We start from the raw sequence: 19,555 nt of genomic DNA, 5'->3' as shown, positions 1-19,555 counted from the left end.
GGAAAGAACAATGACAGATCAAATTTAGTGCAGACAGGTAAAACGGTTGGCCCACATACTCCATGAACGGTGTTGAAATGGCTACAGATGAACCAGGAAGAGACTTAGGAGTCTTGGTAGAATCAACAGGTCCAACCAACGAAGAGCAGTAATCAATAAAACCAATAGAATCCAGAACAATACAGCGAAAATAGTAGAACTCAGGAGACATTCAAGTGTTGGAGGCAGCGCAGAGAAGGCTTGATCCCCGGTGTTAAGAGATCTGGGGACTATAATTCCCGCAAGGGGGAGTATAATTCCCACCATTGACCAGAAACTTAACTGGACCAGGCATATAAATACTGTGGCTACAAGAGCAAGTCAGAGGCTGGGTATTCTGCAGCGAGTGACTCACCTCCTGACTCCCCAAAGCCTTTCCACCACCTACAAGGCACAAGTCAGGCGTGTGATGGAATACTCTCCACTTGCCTGGATGAGTGCAGCTCCAACAACACTCAAGAAGCTCGACACCATCCAAGATAAAGCAGCCTGCTTGATTGGCACCCCATCCACCACCCTAAACATTCACTCCCTTCACCACCGGCGCACCGTGGACGCAGTGTGTACCATCCACAGGGTGCACTGCAGCAACTCACCAAGGCTTCTTCGACAGCACCTCTCAAATCCCCAACCTCTACCACCTAGAAGGACAAGGGCAGCAGGTCCATGGGAACACCACCACCTGCACGTTCCCCTCCAAGTCACACACCATCCCGACTTGGAAATATATCGCCGTTCCTTCATCGTCGCTGGGTCAAAATTCTGGAACTCCCTTCCTAACAGCACTGTGGGAGAACCGTCACCACACGGACTGCAGCTGTTCAAGGCGGCTCACCACCACCTTCTCAAGGGATGGGCAATAAATGCTGGCCTCGCCAGCGATGCCCACATCCCATAAATGAATTAAAATAAAAAGGTTGTCCCGATCTCCCGCCATAACTTTGGTTGAAGATGAGCAGAACCTCTCGAGAAACAGCACACACCGCCGTTTGCAACATTTCTCTCGGGGCTTCGGCCAGTGGGACGTCGGGAGACCCCCGCAGAAATTCTACCCTCTGGATTATGGGAAACTTAGCCTTTTTGGCTTTGCAGGTAGCATCTGAGAGGTGATTTTATTGAGGTACGTAAAACAGTAAAAGGCAAATCCGAAAAATTACTTCAAACCAAAGTGTGAGAGAGCAGGACGAGGGTTCAAGGTTCAAACTGGTAAATGGTAAATTTAGGACTGATATCAGGAAATTCTTCTTCACACAAAAATATCTTTTTCCACTGCATGGAGGGATTTCTGATAGGGTAATGGAGGTGAAAACCTTGCAATCATTTAAGAATTCCACAGTGGGAGGGATTTGAGAGTCATTCTGGATGGTTGAATGAATGGACTTTCCTCATCTGTAATTATCTTGTGACAAACTACTTTAAACATTGACAAATGCAGCTGTATTTTTTTATTCAAATAGAAAACTTGCATTTATATAGCGCCTTTCACAACCTCAGGACGCCCCAAAGTGTTTTACAGCCAACGAAGTACTTTCTTTGAAGTGAAGTCACTGTTGTGATGTAGGAAACGCAGCAGCCAATTTGCGCACAGCAAGATCCCACAAACAGCAATGAAATAAATGACCAGATAATGATGATGTTAGTGATGGCTAGGACAGAGGGGAGAACTCCCCTGCTCTTCTTCGAAATAGTGGCCGTGGGATCTTTACATCCACCCGAGAGGGCAGACGGGGCCTCGGTTTGACGTCTCATCCGGAAGACGGCACCTCCGACAGTGCAGCACTCCCTCAGTACTGGACTGGGAGTGTCAGCCTAGATTTTATGCTCAAGTCTGTGGAGTGGGACTTGAACCTATGACCTTCGGACTCAAAAGGTGAGAGTGCTACCCACTGAGCCACGGCTGGCACCCGTCAAAATAATACATCAAATTGACAGACCACAGTAGGTTTTTTTTCCTGGCACATTTTATTTTATATTTATATTGCCTCACTTCCTGGTTCTTTCCTTTTTTTGGGGTCGTGGGTGCCACATCAATTAAGGAGGATAGTCAGATGACCTGCTGTCTTGGCTCTGCTCGCACTGCTCCAGAGCTGGTCGCATGGAGATACACGAGATTAGATCAGACTGGCTTCCTCTCCACTCCTCCAATTTTCTCCCTTCCCTGTAGGAAAGTCCCTGCCCTTCACAAGACACTCCCCTTAGATGGGGGAAACCAAATTCAAGAAGTCGCTGAACAGGAAATTGTGGCTGCTACCCACACATCTCTCTGCTGCGGCATCTCTAAGCAGCTCTTAAGACATCTCTTTGTTACTGTATGAAGGAAAATACTCATCTGGCTCCATAAGTAAAAGGACTGTCAGTGTGAGACAACACCACACGGAGTTAGGACACACCCAAGTCCGACCTGTGCTGAGTCGATTGCTCTGAGCCACCAAAAGTGGAGGGGGGGGGGGGGGGGGGGAAGAGGCACTAAAATTGGCCTCAGTGTCCAAATCTAGGAAGGGAGAGAGAAAAAAATATATAATCAGGCCTTCCTTCTCCTGATCCCCATGCAGTGACCTGTGCTACCCAGTGCAAAAGTGCAGACGTTGTATACAAAAAGGAGAGAATTCAGCTCAGCTGTGATTCTCACCCGAGTGGAATAACCTACCGCTGCTTACCGTCCACACTCTGGAGGCCAAGAACGCCCAGTTGGCAGCGGTCTCGGAGGAGAGCGCACCTTCTCCCCCCCTCCCCCCACCCCTCCAGCACGAGCTTCTACCTTCAGGAGAGAAGGTTAAGGGGAAGATGGGCGTGTGTTTTGAAAGCTGGGGAAACCTTTCAGCGCTCAGAACGTTACAGAGCGTATACAGCAGAGAAGGAATTAATTTCGACGGTGAAGAATTACAGCGTCAGTGGAATAATAACATCGCCAAATGGTCTCAGTGCCGTATTGGATGGTAACTTCCATCCGATCATGGATGTGCCTTATTAATCAGGCCTGTTCTGCTGCTGGGCTATTTAAAGTGAGTTTTTGGGCATAACCTACAGTCTTAAATAGCAGGATTGCTAACTTTGGACACTGTGATGTGATACAGGCAAGGGCAGGCTCCACTATTTTAAGAGTGGGGGGGGGGGGGGGGTTTCTTTAATAGATTGTCTGGAGCCGGCCCTGAAATGAGAGCAATAAACTCACCCTTAATCAGCCCAACTGCTGCCAACAGCTGACATTTGCAGTGGATAGTATCAATCGCAGGGCTGTGAATTCAGACACGCTGCAAGCACGGATTGAAGAATTATTGGATAAAGCTGCAGTGACACCAAGATATAGGACAACAGACTTCCATCAGCCCCGTGTGGTGATGCTACCCTAAAATGAGTACAATGCCCTGGTGCCCAGATTCCTGCTCGATCCACCCACTTATGTTCACAACCCCCCCTCTCCACCCACCAAGTTCTTCACATTGGTCTTTTTTCTTTTAATGGAGTTCCAGTCTCACTATGGGTACAGTAGTGCAGTATTTATGTTGCTAGACTAGTAATCCAGAGAACGAGAGTTCAAATAATGTGGAAATTAATCAAGCTGGTATCAGTAGAAGTGATCATGAAGCTGTCAGAATGTCACAAAAACCCAACTGGTTCACTAATGTCCTTTAGGGAAGGAAACCTGCCGTCCTGACCCGGCCTGGGCCTATACATGACTCAAATCCCACACCAATGTGATTGACTCTTAACTGCCCTCTGAACTGGCCTAACAAATCCCTCAGATAATGAAGCAGTCCGAGCCCGCATGCAGCAAGACCTGGACAACATCCAGGCTTGGGCTCATAAATGGAAATTAACATTCACGCCAGATAAGTGCCAGGCAATGACCATCTCCAACAAGAGAGAGTCTAACCACCTCCCCTTGACATTCAACGGCATTACCATCGCCGAATCCCCCACCATCAACATCCTGGGGGTCACCATTGACCAGAAACTTAACTGGACCAGCCATATAAATACTGTGGCTACGAGAGCAGGTCAAAGGCTGGGTATTCTGCGGCGAGTGACTCACCTCCTGACTCCCCAAAGCCTTTCCACCATCTACAAGGCACAAGTCAGGAGTGTGATGGAATACTCTCCACTTGCCTGGATGAGTGCAGCTCCAACAACACTCAAGAAGCTCGACACCATCCAAGATAAAGCAGCCCGCTTGATTGGCACCCCATCCACCACCCTAAACATTCACTCCCTTCACCACCGGCGCACTGTGGCTGCAGTGTGTACCATCCACAGGATGCACTGCAGCAACTCGCCAAGGCTTCTTCGACAGCACCTCCCAAACCCACGACCTCTACCACCTAGAAGGACAAGAACAGCAGGCACATGGGAACAACACCACCTGCACGTTCCCCTCCAAGTCACACACCATCCCGACTTGGAAATATATCACCGTTCCTTCATTGTCGCTGGGTCAAAATCCTGGAACTCCCTTCCTAACAGCACAGTGGGAGAACCATCACCACACGGACTGCAGCGGTTCAAGAAGGCGGCTCACCACCACCTTCTCAAGGGCAATTAGGGATGGGCAATAAATGCTGGGCTCGCCAGCGACACCCATATCCCCAGAATGAATTAATTAAAAATTAAAATTACTTCTCAATCTTAGAGTATAGGGCCGATTTTAACGCTGCCCGCTCCCAGGGGAATGGCCGTTCCGATCCTGCTGTTTTCCTGTGTTGTGACGAGAGCAGAGTGGGACGTGATTTTAACCCCCTCTTTTTAGCAGGTGAACAGGAGACTCAACAGGAGGCAGCAGGTGTGCCGGCTGCAATTTTAACCCGGGGCCTGAGTGCAACTTCGGGCCCCGCCAGGAAGCTTTGGGCCCCCTCCGCCCCCATGCTTCCCTCCCCCCTCCGCCCCCACCCCGTGCTTCCCTCCCCCCTCCACCCGTGCTTCCCTCCCCCCTCCCCCCTCCACCTGTGCTTCCATCCCCCCTCCCCCCTCCGCCTGCTTGACAGGATTTTCCACACTGCTTCCGACGTTATTCCAAATTAAGCCATGAGAGTAGAAGCAGAGGACATGAATTCAAAATGAGGGAAAAGCAAATGTCAAACAGATGTTAGAAAGAACCTCTTTACTCAAAGAGCGGCAAATGTTTAAACTAATTTGGCAGCTGGGTAATGGACCCGAAAATATTAGGGAGGCTCAAAATACAGCTGGATCTAAAATGGGAGAATTGGGGTACATAGGAACAGCAGGAGGCCATTCATCTCCTCAAGCCTGATCCGCCATTCAATTAGATCATGTCTGATCTGCACCTCACCCCCATTTATCTGCTTTTGCTCCGTATCCCTCGATACCCTTAGCCAACAAAAATCTATCCGTCTCAGATGTGAAAATTTCAATTAACATCCACAGCCTTTTGGGGGAGTGAGTTCCAAATTTCCACTCCCCTTTGTGTGGGAAAAAGTCCCATCCCACCAGAGTAATGAGCTTTGACGGGCCAGACAGCCAGTTTTCAATCTTGAATTTTCTTACAATGTTAAAAGATTAAAATAACTTGTAGTGACTTTCCCCCCCAATCTACTTCGGGGGAAAAAAAAAATTCAACGTTGAAAGAAATGGCATGTGATTTATTCTGCTTTCCGATCTGTACTACACTTTGTCCTACACCACAACGCTAGACTAACATGATAGGAAACATACCCCTTGTCTTGCTTATGGTATATACTTCTTGTAAATGCAATACGTATTCCCAGTAGTACTTTTATCCATCACATCTTAAGCTTATCTATTTACTATACTTACCTCTGTTCTCGTTCTACCCACTCTGCCTTCAAGGTGGGTAGCACTGTGGCATGGCTCCCCAATGCTCCACCTGCCTCCGACCTTAAAAGAAAAGAGCCTCTTACCTCACTCTCGCTCCTGATCTCTTTACCTGCTTCTACCCCTCCTCGAATTGCCAGCGCTGGTGTCTTGTCCCCGCCCCAGAAGTCCCGTTCCCTGCAGATGCCATGAACCGCCGCCCAATGCTGCCATCCCAGTATCTATCCCACTCACTCAATACTTGCCCGTGTTATACCACACAACAACAGCCTCCTGTCCCGAAACCCACAAACCTCCACCCCCAGTGATCCCGTACCCCAGTAACCCTCACCGCTGCTGCCCAGTACTCCGAAACCCCAGTAAGCTTCCCCCCCACCCCCATTATACAAAGTCTTCATACCCTCACTACAGCCCTGCCATTCCAGTTCTATCAAACTCACGTGTACTACCTAAGCTCATAACCATCCAATCCTACCAAAGCCCATGACCCAAACTGCCCCCTAAACTTTCCCCCACTGTTATTACCAGCCTTGTACCTGCTCACCTGCAACCTTTCCTACGAACTTCCTGTGTATCTGGGGTTTTCAAAAGGATTTGAGATAGCATTAAGTACATAGGATATAACATCAATCAAGGTCACCAATGTACAATTTCCATGCTGATATGCACATCATGGAGTTTGACCCTGAAAGCACTGGGAACGCTCCCAGAATACTGTCTAATAAAATTACGAGTGCAGATTTTTCTCATCGCTGGACCAGGTACAGGGAGGGGGGAGAAAGGGACGGAAATCTGTACCTCCCCACTCCGCCAGGACATCCTGGGGCTTTCCCAGATGGGTGGCCCTGTGCCTGCTCCTGGAGTAGTCACAGCCCTGGTGTAATCAATCAAACGAGGTGCAATCCCGGCCTGCTGCCTCACTTACCTCACTATTGGGTGCTAAGAGGAACCAGGCATTGGGCATTGGGCACTGGGCACTGGGAACCCCCCCCAACACCTCCCACGGACTAGAGGATCTGTAAACTGACCTGCGTCCTGGCCGTGCAAATAGGGAGTAGACCTGCTGCAGAACCACTGGTCTGGAGATGGGCCCAGAAGAAAAGGCTAGTGCATTCCGTGGACACCAGCAGGTTTCCAGTACCGCAGCCACAGTGGACGATCTTCATGTATGAACTTGGGGACAGTAAGTGTTGACAGGCTACTCCACTATGGAAGGCATCACAGCTGAAGTGGAACCAGTCCTTCCCCAAAATCCACCCCACACTGTCCAGGGGTCACTGGAAAGCAATCAGGAGTAGGAACCATACCAGATTTGTCCCCCCCCCGGAAACCCCAACCCCCCCCCCGCCTCCCCCTCACTCACCAGGGATGCTGAGGCCCATTGTAATGCTCTTACAGCACCCCAACTCTGCACAGACCCCGGATTAAATCTAGGGCTTTCCTACCACATAGCTCAGTACAACACCAGGCAATGGGTATTTTTTAACTAAACAATCAACGAGCACCACTAACAAAAAAAAACTGTAAAACACTCGGAACAAATCAAAATGGCTCAGGGGAGCAAAATGTAAGTAGTATTCAATATCCAGTTTGTTGCTTGGCGGGGGATGCAAGAACAGAGGCTGGAAAATTTATCTCCGTTGGTGCAACAGCAACTAGATCACAATCGTAGAATGATACCGCACAGAAGAAGGCCATTTGGCCCATCGTACCTGTGCCGGCTCTTTGGAAGAGCTACCAATTAGTCCCACTCCCCTTGCTCTTTCCCCATAACCCTGCAAATTTTTTTCTTTTCAAGTATTTATCCAATTCCCTTTCGAAAGTTACTGTTGGAACTGCTTCCAACCGTTCAGGCAGTGCATTCCAGATCATAACAACTCGCTGCGTTAAAAAAAATTCTCCTCATCGCCCCCTCTGGATTTTTTTTGCCAATTACCTTAAAAATCGGTGTCCTCTGGTTACCGACCCTCCTGTCAGTGGAAACAGTTTCTCCTTATTTACTCTCATCAAAACCCTTCATAATTTTGAATGTCTCCATTAAATCTCCCCGTAACCATCTCTGCTCTAAAAGGAGAACAATCCCAGCTTCTCTAACAGGAGAAAAATGGATATTATCGGTTTAATGTACAGTGCTCGGTCGGTGAGGTCTGTTAGATGATTTAATTCCAAGGAAGTTCTGACTTTGGTTTAAATGCATCATCAGTATTAAGACTGCTCAGCAATTTGCAGTAATGCAAGTCTGACTCAGCAGATCCTATTGACTTACGAAACCTCCTCTTCAAATGACATTTGTACAGATCTTTATCTCCGAGAAACTGCTGATAAAATTTTAAGAATATAAAATCACCAGAATGATTATATCTTTTTTTTAAAAAAAGTACTTCTAAAAAAATGTCTGTGTACGTGTGTCTGTGTGGGGGAGAAAGAGGTGGGAGAGAGAGAACCTTTCTTTGGGTGTGAGAAAAAATGTCCTACATGAGAAGGGATTGGATAGGCTGGGGTTGTTTTCTTTGGAACAAAGGAGGCCGAGGGGAGATTTAATTGAGGTATATAAAATTATGACGGGACTAGATAGAGTGGATAGGGAGGACCTATTTCCCTTAGCAGAGGGGTCAGTGACCAGGCGGCATAGATTTAAAGTAATTGGTAGAAGGATTAGAGGGGAGCAGAGAAGAATTTTTTTCACCCAGAGGGTGGTGGGGGTCTGGAACTCACTGCCTGAAAGGGTGGAAGAGGCAGAAACCCTCAACTCATTTTAAAAGTACTTGGATGTGCACTTAAAGTGCTGTAACCTACAGGGCTACAGACCAAGCGCTGGAAAGTGGGATTAGGCTGGATAGCTCTTTTTCAGCCGGCACGGAAATAATGGGCTGAATGGCCTCCTTCTGTGCCCTATGTTTCTATGATTACAACAGTGATTACACTTCAAAAGTACTTCATTGGCTGTAGAGCACTTTGGCACGTCCTGAGGTTCTGAAAGGCGCTATATAAATACAAGTCTTTCTTATTTTCTTTATCTCTATACACGGTTCTAAATTCATGTGTAAATATTGCTAGAGTTTCAGAAAGGGCTGTAATATTACATCGAGTTACGTCAAATCTAAAGCACAGAAACAGGCCTTTCAGCCCAACTGGTCTATGCTGGCGTTTATGCTCCACACGAGCCTCCTCCCTCCCTACATCTTCTAACCCTATCAGGATAACCTTCTATTCCTTTCTCCTCAATGTGCTTATCTAGCTCCCCCTTAAATGCATCTATGCCATTCGCCTCAACTACTCCATGTGGTAGCAAGTTCCACATTCTTACCACTCTCTGGGTAAAGAAGTTTCTCCTGAATTCCCTATTCGATTTATTAGTGACCATCTTATATTTATGGTCCCTGGTTTTGGTCTTCCCCTCAAGTTGAAACATTTTCTCTACATCTACCCTATCATTATCATAAAGACCTCCATCAGGTCACCCCTCAGCCTTCTCTTTTCTCGAGAAAAGAGCCCTAGCCTGTTCAGCCTTTCCTGCTAAGGATATCCTCTCAGTTCTGGTATCATCCTTGTGAATCTTTTTTGAACCCTCTCCAGTGCCTCTACATCCTTTCTATAATACGGAGACCAGAACTGTGCACAGTACTCCAAGTGTGGTCTAACCAAGGTTTCTATACAAGTTTAACATTAGAGAGCTGACTGATTGCAAACTGAATTTGCTCCCTGCTTGTTATGCTGTCTCCACTTCTGCAGCACGATGCTTGCAACGTGATCGAGCAAAAAAGGTGAACATAACAATGTACAAATCCCTCGGCACACACTGCATAACGATTGGCTGGTTTTCAGGCTCTTCGTTAAAGATAGCCTTAAGACTAAACAGTCAAACATTAACAGACTGTAATTTGAGGGGCCGGCCAGTGTTTGATTTGCAATCAAAAGTGACTTGATTATAATATTTGAACGACGTTAAAAATTCTGCAGCAGCGCTTTTTGGTCCATTCTGGGATGGAAAGTCATGAAGTGTAGTCATTGTTGTAATGTTGTGGAGATGCCAGTGATGGACTGGGGTGGACAAATGTAAGGAATCTTACAACACCAGATTATAGTCCAACAGTTTTATTTGAAAATCACAAGCTTTCGGAGGCTTTCTCCTTCGTCAGGTGAGTGTGTGATTCCTTGAAGGTTACCGCATATATAGTCAGAGAACAATGCCTGGTGATTACAGATAATCTTTCCAACTGCCCGTTGTCAAGGCAATCAGACAGAGAGACAGTACATACAGGACTACTGAATATACAAATTTCCCACCAGCGAAAAAAAGTTATCTGTTCTAAATACAACTGGTCATTCTCTCTCTCTCTCTCTCTCTCTCTCTCTCTCGGTCTTTGGGTTCAGACTGTTTGTATATTCAGTAGTCCTCTATGTACTGTCTCTCTGTCTGATTGCCTTGACAACGGGCAGTTGGAAAGATTATCTGTAATCACCAGGCATTGTTCTCTGACTATATATGCGGTAACCTTCAAGGAATCACACACTCACCTGACAAAGGAGAAAGCCTCCAAAAGCTTGTGATTTTCAAATAAAACTGTTGGACTATAACCTGGTGTTGTAAGATTCCTTACAATTGTTGTAATGTAGGAAATGTGGCAACTAATTTGCACACAGCATGTGCCCACAAACAACAACGAGATAGTCTGTTTTAGTGATGGCGGTTGAGGGATAAATATTGGCCAGGACACCAGGGAGAACTCCCCTGTTCTTCTTTGAATAGTGCTATCAGAGGGCTTTGGTTTAACGGCTTGTCTGAAAGACGGCACCTCCGACAGTGCAACACTCCGAGTATTACACTGAAGCATCATGCTAGATTATGTGCTCACGTCTCTGGAGTGGGACTTGAACTCATGACCTTCCAACTCAGAGGCGAGAGTGCTACCCACTGAGCCAAGGATGACACCTACAGTTTCACACCATGTGCTGGTACAGCAATTGACATTTAGCTGATCTCAGCTAAGGACACTAAGTTGGGCTCAGTGACTGCGCTAGAGAGGGGAAAATCTGTCAGAGTTTTCATTCCTGATCTATATCCCATGGCCCTGCTGAAAACGTGCACGTATGCGAATGACAGCTGAGGACAGGGTCGGACCTGGTGCTTACCGTTAAGAATTAGCCGCCAACACTCACCGTCTAGAATCACACCTGAAGAATAAATACTCAAGCGAAGTACCAGAGAGTGGTCAATACTTACGGAACCTTACCCTAGCAAGAGTCAGCACCTTCAGGGGAGGAGGGAGAAAACTGGATAGTAAAAAAAAAGCAATAAAATTCATGGTGTACACTCTTTGGGCAGGGGACGTGCACTGTTTGCACAAGGATGGATATTATTTGTAAAGGGGATGTGTATTATTTATGCAACCCATGTGCACTGTTTGCACAGGAGGTGGAAATTATTTGTATGGGGACGTGCACTGTTTACACAAGGAGATGGGTATTATTTGTACAGGGACGTGCACTGTTTGCACGAGGAGATGGGTATTATTTGTACGGGGACGTGCACTGTTTGCACGAGGAGATGGGTATTATTTGTAATGGGGACTCGCACTGTTTGCACGAGGAGATGGGTATTATTTGTACGGGGACGTGCACTGTTTGCACGAGGGGATGGGTATTATTTGTAATGGGGACATGCACTGTTTGCACGAGGGATGTGAATCATTCATATAGCTGCTTACCAATCACAAGCATCATTATTTGTCTTTAATGGGCTACAAGTTCCTAGAACATACATACTCTCTATCCTGTTTCCATAGTAACCCCCAGTCCCTCACATAGCCTGTTCTAATTTTTTTCCCCCATGCTTAATATATGGTGTGTGAGTTATATATGTGGGAAGAGAGAATTTTTAAAATTCTTTTTAACTATTTATTTTCATGTTACAAAGTAGCAGAAATGATTGATCAAATCCCAGCAATGGCAAACACACACAGTGTCTCATTGACAGCCCATTGTCTGTGCTCCTTCCCCTCCCCCCTACCTCGCCTTATGTTGCAATCGTGCGATCTAATGGTTCTAGTGCGCAGGGGGAAGTGTCAGAAACACTGGAGATAAGTATCTCTGTGACGTTACCAAGCAAAGTGATCAGGTAAATTAACACTGCCTCATTTAGGTGTCAGCCGTGTCTCAGTGGGTAGCACTCTAACCTCTGAGTTAGAAGGGCATGGATTCAAGTCCCACTCCAGAAAACTGGAACACAAAATTTAGGCCGACGCTCCCAGTGCCGTACTGAGTCTGTGTTACGCTGTCGGAGGTGCTGTCTTTTGGAGGAGAGGGTGAGTCCGCCATCTCAGGTGAATGTAAGAGATCCCACAGCACTATTCGAAGAAGAAGAGCAGAGGAGTTCTCCCCGGTGTTCCGGCCAATATTTATCCCTCAACCAACCATCACAAACAGATTATCCGGTCATTATCACACTGCTGCTTGTGGGATCTTGCTGTGCGCAAATTGGCTGCTGCGTTTCCTACATTACAACAGTGACTACACTTCAAAAGTACTTCATTGGCTGTAAAGCACTTTGGGATGTCCTGAGGTTGTGAAAGGTGCTATATAAATGCAAGTCTTTCTTTTTTTTCTCATCCTATATTAATTGCTTGTCCTGTTCTTACGTTCAAGTAGTTGGTTTACAGTTTTACACCATAGGCAGGTACAGGAACTGACAGAGAATGAAGTGTTAAACACACAGGACCAGAGCGGCGAGTGAGCTGACAGCTTTTACCCAGTGTGCATGGTGAACCCAAAATCGATATTAAAAAGCCTCGATATGTTAACTCCTAAAACCTTAACCTAGAAAATAAAAAGATAAAACAACGGCATAACATTACAGTATCTTCCTGTCGTTCATCTGTTAAAAATGTCAATAATTGACCTTTTTGGCTGCAACAGAGTGAATGATTTTCATAGAATCAATAACCTTTTCCGAAAGCATATATTGCATGTTTGAGACACCTGGCTTTCTATATCTCCAGTTATTATTAGTAAATCTTGGCATAACTAACCACCCCCCCGAACTTGCAGTGCATTATTGCCACAAGTCAGCCATTGACTTTCCTGGCACAATTTCCCTCCCCCGAAAGTGGCTCTGGAACAGCCACCATCAACAACTTGCATTTATATAGCGCCTTTAACATAGTAAAACAGCCCAAGGCGCTTCACAGGAGCGATTATCAGACAAAAGTTTGACAGAGTCACATAAGGAGATATTAGGACAGGTGACCAAAAGATTGGTCAAAGAGGTAGGTTTTAAGAAGCATCTTAAAAAAGGAGGACAGTGAGGCGGAGAGGTTTAGGGAGGGAATTCCGGAGCTTAGAGACCAGGCAGCTGAAGGCACGGCCGCCAATGGTGGGAGCGATGAAAATCAGGGATGCGCAAGAGGCCAGAATTGGAGAAGCGCAGAGATCAGAGGGTTGTAGGGCTGGAGGAGGTTACAGAGTTAGGAAGGGGCGAGGCCATGGAGAGATCTGAACATAAGGATGAGAATTTTAAAAATTGAGGCATTGTGGGACTGGGATCCAACGTAGGTCAGCGCGCACAGGGATGGTGAGTGAACAGGACTTGATGAGAGTTAGGATATGGGCAGTAGAGTTATGGATGAGCTCAAGTTTACAGAGGGTGCAAGGTGCAGTGAACATCAGACGACATATTGTATCTGTCAATATTTTACAGATTTCTGGTAATATTTAATAAATTTCTGTTCCAGGTTGCGCTAAGTTTTTTGGTTTTAAAAAAAACCCTTGTTTGATGAGTAGTCCTTCTCTTATCTTTAGCTTCCAATCTCTCTCACTCCTCCCTCTCTATTTTGTTGGTACACAGAGAATAGTGAGAATGTGGAACTTGCTGGAGTGGTTAAAACAGAGAGCACTGATGCACTTAAGGGGAGGCTCAATGTATACACTATGGTAAAGGGAATCACTTACAGTACTGCGTTGCCTCGACAGTGCTCCTGCTGTCAGAGGCAATTCTATATGGGGGGTGGATAAAAAAAGAGGGTCAGTCTTAACTTCCTCCTACAATCTGCGGACTTTATATAAATTAAGTTCGGCGTCATCCAACTACAACACCTCAATTTATCATGTCTTCCCGCCGAGTACTTTCAACCTTGGTGTCCTACTTTAATGACCCTTGACCCTTGACCCTTGACCTAGGTTTCACAGTAATAATAAAAAAAAATCAGAACTGTAATTATAGCAACAAACCCAGCGGCAAAGCGGGTGGGGAGAGGAGGGGTGGGGGGGGGGAAAGCTACAGCTGAAGATCTCTTATGATAAAACCAGAAATGTGGATGGCTCCCTTATTTGTCTCACAGTCAATAATTTGTAGCTTGACTGGGCAAATGTGAGTTTGAGCACCTCATTGAACAATGGAATGCATTTGTCTTCCTGCTGGTGACTGTCCAACAATTCATGTCATTGGAGTACAGCTGACATATTTACTATAAAAGTCCTGGATATATAGTCCTAGAAGCTCAACAACCCTATTTGTGTTTGTATCTCGTATTTGCTGGCTGTCCTGTTTGAATTTTATGGTCTTGGAAGACATGGAAAGTGCTGATCTTAGTGCTGTTGCCTCATTCGTGGATAACTCCTGGGATAGAACATCAAACGCTGTTAAAATCAGCAAGCCTGGGATAAATACCAATTAATCAGAACGTGGATTTAAAATGTATCTGTGGCCCCTGTAGTTTTGTGTTACTCTCCTAAGTAGCCCACAAGGATAAAGAGCTCGGACACCCCCCTGTTCTAAGGGACAAGCCCCTGCAGGAGGAGGACATTGGTGCACATTGGGGGGGTTGTTGGGCAGATTTACAACTGCCTCCCCCAGGGATTGGCATTACTGGTTTCCTGCTCCTCCAGGGGTTGGCATTACTGGTTTCCTGCCTCCCCCAGGGATTGGCGTTACTGATTTCCTGCTCCTCCAGGGGTTGGCATTACTGGTTTCCTGCTCCCCCAGGGATTGGCATTACTGGTTTCCTGCCTCCCCCAGGGATTGGCATTACTGGTTTCCTGCCTCCCCCAGGGGTTGGCATTACTGGTTTCCTGCCTCCCCCAGGGATTGGCATTTCTGGTTTCCTGCCTCCTCCAGGGGTTGGCATTACTGGTTTCCTGCTCCCCCAGGGATTGGCATTACTGGTTTCCTGCCTCCCCCAGGGGTTGGCATTACTGGTTTCCTGCTCCTCCAGGGGTTGGCATTACTGGTTTCCTGCTCCCCCAGGGATTGGCATTACTGGTTTCCTGCCTCCCCCAGGGGTTGGCATTACTGGTTTCCTGCTCCTCCAGGGGTTGGCATTACTGGTTTCCTGCCTCCCCCAGGGGTTGGCATTACTGGTTTCCTGCCTCCCCCAGGGATTGGCGTTACTGATTTCCTGCTCCTCCAGGGGTTGGCATTACTGGTTTCCTGCCTCCCCCAGGGATTGGTGTCACCTGCTGTTCGGAGACGGCAGTGCACAAGGTTGTACAGCTGAGTGGGATAAGGTGAGCACTGATGGGCTTGTTTGTCACTCCTGGCCCTTTTCTTCGTTGGTTAAATGAGAAGTGGTGTGGATAGATGCTGATGCCAGGCAGCCAGGTATTACCCTGGTTTGGCAGCCTCATTCCTGTCTGTATTTCTGAACAGAAACACACAGTGTCTTACTTTGCATCTACCAAGGACTGTGGTTACCATGACAGGGTCACTTCTTGCTCTGTGTGGATACCCTTCACCAGCATATCAATGATATCTTCTGTGCATTTGTATAACTGACATCTAAACGTTGCAAAAAACTTGCTTGGTATTATTTATGCATTCTTCAGTAGATTTATTAATTTATTTCTGTGCTTCCTTTAATGCTTTATATAGGAGTCTGCAGCCTTTGACACGGTTGACCACACCATCCTCCTCCAATGCCTCTCCTCCATCGTCCAGCTGGGTGGGATTGTGCTCGCCTGGTTCCATTCTTATCTATCCAGTCGTAGCCAGAGAATCACCTGCAATGTCTTCTCTTCTCGCTCCCACACCATTACCACTGGAGCACCCCCCCCCCACCCAAGGATCTATCCTTGGCCCCCTCCTATTTCTCATCTACAAGCTGCCCCTCGGCGACATCATCCAAAAACATGTCAGATTCCACACGTATGCTGACAACACCAAGCTTTACCTCACCACCACCTCATTCGAACCCTCCACTGTTTCTCATTTATCACACTGCTTGTCTGACATCCAGTGCTGGATGAGCAAAAATTTCCTCCAATTAAATATTGGGAAGACCGAAGCCGTTGTCTTTAGTCCCCGCTGCAAACTCCGTTCCCTAGCCACCGACTCCATCCCTCTCCCTGGCCACTGTCTGAGGTTGAATCAGACCAATCGCAACCTTGACCTCCTATTTGACCCCGAGATTAGCTTCCGGCCACATATCTACTCCATCACCAAGACCGCCTACTTCCACCTCCGTAACATCTCCCGTCTCTGCCCCTGCCTCTGCTCATCTGCTGCTGAAACTCTCATCCATGCCTTTGTTACCTCCAGACTGGACTATTCCAATGTTCTCCTGGCCGGCCTCCCATCTTCCACCCTCCATAAACTAGAGCTCATCCAAAACTCTGCTGCCCGTATCCTAACTCGAACCAAGTCCCGTTCTCCCATCACCCCCTGCGCTCGCTGACCTACATTGGCTCCCGGTCCGGGAACACCTCGATTTTAAAATATTCATCCTTGTTTTCAAATCCCTCCATGGCCTCGCCCCTCCCTATCACTCTAACCTCCTCCAGCCCTACAACCCTCCGAGATCTCTGTGCTCCTCCAATTCTGGCCTCTTGTGTATCCCCGATTTCCATCGCTCCACCATTGGCGGCCGTGCCTTCAGCTGCCTGGGCCCTAAGCTCTGGAATTCTCTCCCTAAACCTCTCTGCCTCTTTCTCTCTCCTCCTTTAAGACACTCCTTAAAACCTACCTCTTTGACCAAGCTTTTGGTCACCTGTCCTAATACCTCCTTATATGGCTGGGTGTCAATTTTAGTTTGATAATCGCTCCTGCGAAGCACCTTGGGACGTTTTACTACATTAAAAGGTGCTATATAAATACAGGTTGTTGTTGTTGTAGTAGAACCTTGCCTGTTTATCAATTTTGGTTGTTTTTTTAACATATGAGTTTTCACTGTTAATATAAAATCAATGAAGATTTGCAAAATATGAAAAAGCAAACAAAAATCAAAGATGCCACTACATTACTGCAGCATATTGGTTCTATAAACGGAGGTTTTACACATTCACAAATAGAGTAGGAGAGACTAGAGAAGCTGGGATTGTTCGCTTTAGAGCAGAGAAAGTTAAGGGGAGATTTAATAGAGGTGTTCAAAATTATGAAGGGTTTTGATAGAGTGGATAAGGAGAAACTGTTTCCACTGGCAGGAGGGTCAGTAACCAGAGGACACAGATTTAAGATAACTGGCAAAAGAACCAGAGGGAAGATGAGGAGAATTTTTTTTTTTTAAACACAGTGAGTTGTTGTGATCTGGAATGCGCTGCCTGAAAGGGTGGTGGAAGCAGATTCAATAGTAACTTCCAAAAGGGAATTTGGTATATACTTGAAAAGGAAAAATTTGTAGGACTATGAGGAAACAGCAGGGAAGTGGGACTAATTGGATAGCTCTTTCAAAGAGCCAGCACAGGCACGATGGGCCGAATGGCCTCCTTCTGTGCTGTAAAATTCTATGAGTAAGACAAGGTCACCGTTTAATAGAATGTCCTGTTTCACTCTGGGTACAGCTAGAGCATCATAAAGTAGTCAGCACTGTGGGGCTATCAAATGCTAAATTTTAATTAAATTTGCAAAACCCAAATATGATATTTTGAATTTATAGATGGTACTTTGGGCAATAAAATATCAGGTTTGATGCGTGCTCAGAATTATATTTGTGCCATCAATTCTCAAGCCCTGACAATCTCTTTCAGAAACAGAAGCATAACTGTTCTTTCAAATGGTAACAATGATTCAGTATTAAATCACTCTAAACATTTTTAGTTAATTTGATATAATACACAAACAGTATTGATTTTAATTGAATTACCATGTGTCATGGTTTGCAAATACATTTCATTTCTCCTTGTATAAAACCATTTTAAATTCGATGCATGAAAAATTACTAACACTCCCCCCACCCCCAAAAAAAAAATCATCTTAATTATTATTTTGGCTCTACTTTGATTAAGTACTGACGTGGCTGGTTACTGTTTGCAATGCTTCTGCCTGAAAGCTCTCTACTGTACTCTATCCTTGGCAGTGAGTTAACTGAAGAACAAGTCCAACATCCACCCAAAAAAAAAACCGAGACGCGTTTGCTAAAAATTGGGGTGACTAGAAAGTGTGATATTTCTAGAAGCTCCTTTTAATGCTCTTGTTATAGAATTGGGGCGTTCTTTTTTAAAAAAAAATAATCAGCTACCTACATTACGATAATCGCCAAAAAAGTCCATCATCCGAGTGCCAGGTTTAATTGACTACAATACAAAATCTTATTTAGTGTCTCTCTGGTCACCGAGGGTGGCGATGGCCGTGAACAGGCACCTGGAATAGGGATCACGCCTTGGTTGGCACAGTTCCACCACCACCAACCCCCCTGCCCAAAGTCATATGAACAAAACACCCCACCCTAGATCGCTACTTTAAAACAAACAGAATATTATATTAAAAAAATAAAGCCCCTGTGCTGCTGGGGAATCAGTCAATGCTACATTGATGATCCAATTGTCTCCATCCTTTTTACCAGTTATCTCATGACATCATCTAGATTACAGAAACACACATAACAACAAAAAAAGCCCCGTTGCAGATTCTTGTGCAATGATACAAATTCCCAATGATAAATGCGACTACCCCTCCCTGCACACAGGTGTTTGACACGGTCGCCGTGAGGAGGTGCCCAGAGATGGGAAACAGTCCACATTTTTTTTTTGCCTCTCTCTCTCTCTCTCTCCCCCTTCCCTTAGTTGCATCTCTTTATAAATCAAAGGCTCTCCCACCCCCCCCCTCTCCCCTACTCCTCTCTCTCGCTAATGCTCCAGTACTTACCCGCTGCACCGCAATCCGCACACCCCTGGTTGCCTGGATTCACCAGCAGATCCTGCAAGACTCTCTTGTTTCTTTCGACCGCCATGCTATCAAGGCAGCTGGAACAGATTTTGGTTCTCCCTCTCTCTCTCTCTGTCAATATATATATTTCCCTTTCAAGATTTAGGAAGCTATAATTTCTTTTTTTTTTAAATTAAAAGGAGGGTGGATTTGGGCAAAACCTTCTTCTTCTTCTTCTTCGGCTATGATTTCATGATAAGCCACTTCTCTGATTTTTTTTTTGTATATCGGTTTGAAATAGAAGGGCAAAGAAAGGAGCCTTGCCACTAGCCCGGCGCTGCACATCAAACTTGCTCTCACTTGTTACTTGTTCCGCATTCTTGCGCCGATGGTGAAAGTGACCAACCCCTTCCCCCGCCTGAGATACGCCTTAAAAGCTCCAGCCCGACCCCTAGTGGCACCCAATCAACTCTGTCCGCCGGCACATCCCAATTATTGGTTGAAATGATATCATTCTCATCTGCAATGTTCTGTGTGTGTGTGTGTGTGTTTTTTTTTTCCAATCGTGCTTCCTTCTCCCAGCATCTTCACTTGTGTTGAAAACCAGACTTGTCACATTGTTCTGCTTTTGACAGATTTCAAGACCGCGAATCTCCT

At 46.1% G+C, this 19,555-nt stretch overlaps 1 protein-coding gene across 1 annotated transcript in view; it reads right to left on the bottom strand.

Annotated features, from left to right (window-relative positions):
• Nucleotides 1-19,260, bottom strand: part of LOC137340739 (arf-GAP with dual PH domain-containing protein 1-like) — a 106,265-nt gene extending 87,005 nt beyond the window's left edge. Inside the window, exon 1 of the mRNA XM_068003471.1 lies at nucleotides 18,899-19,260. Coding sequence (XP_067859572.1) covers nucleotides 18,899-18,983 — 85 coding nt within the window. The 5' untranslated portion in view covers nucleotides 18,984-19,260. The remainder of the gene's footprint in view (nucleotides 1-18,898) is intronic.
• Between the last annotated feature and the right edge of the window lie 295 nt (nucleotides 19,261-19,555).

The sequence above is a fragment of the Heptranchias perlo genome, chromosome 22, assembly GCF_035084215.1.
Source record: "Heptranchias perlo isolate sHepPer1 chromosome 22, sHepPer1.hap1, whole genome shotgun sequence".
Lineage (NCBI taxonomy): Eukaryota > Metazoa > Chordata > Chondrichthyes > Hexanchiformes > Hexanchidae > Heptranchias > Heptranchias perlo.
Note: the sequence above shows the minus strand (reverse complement) of the source record. Positions and strands in the feature narration are given on the sequence as shown.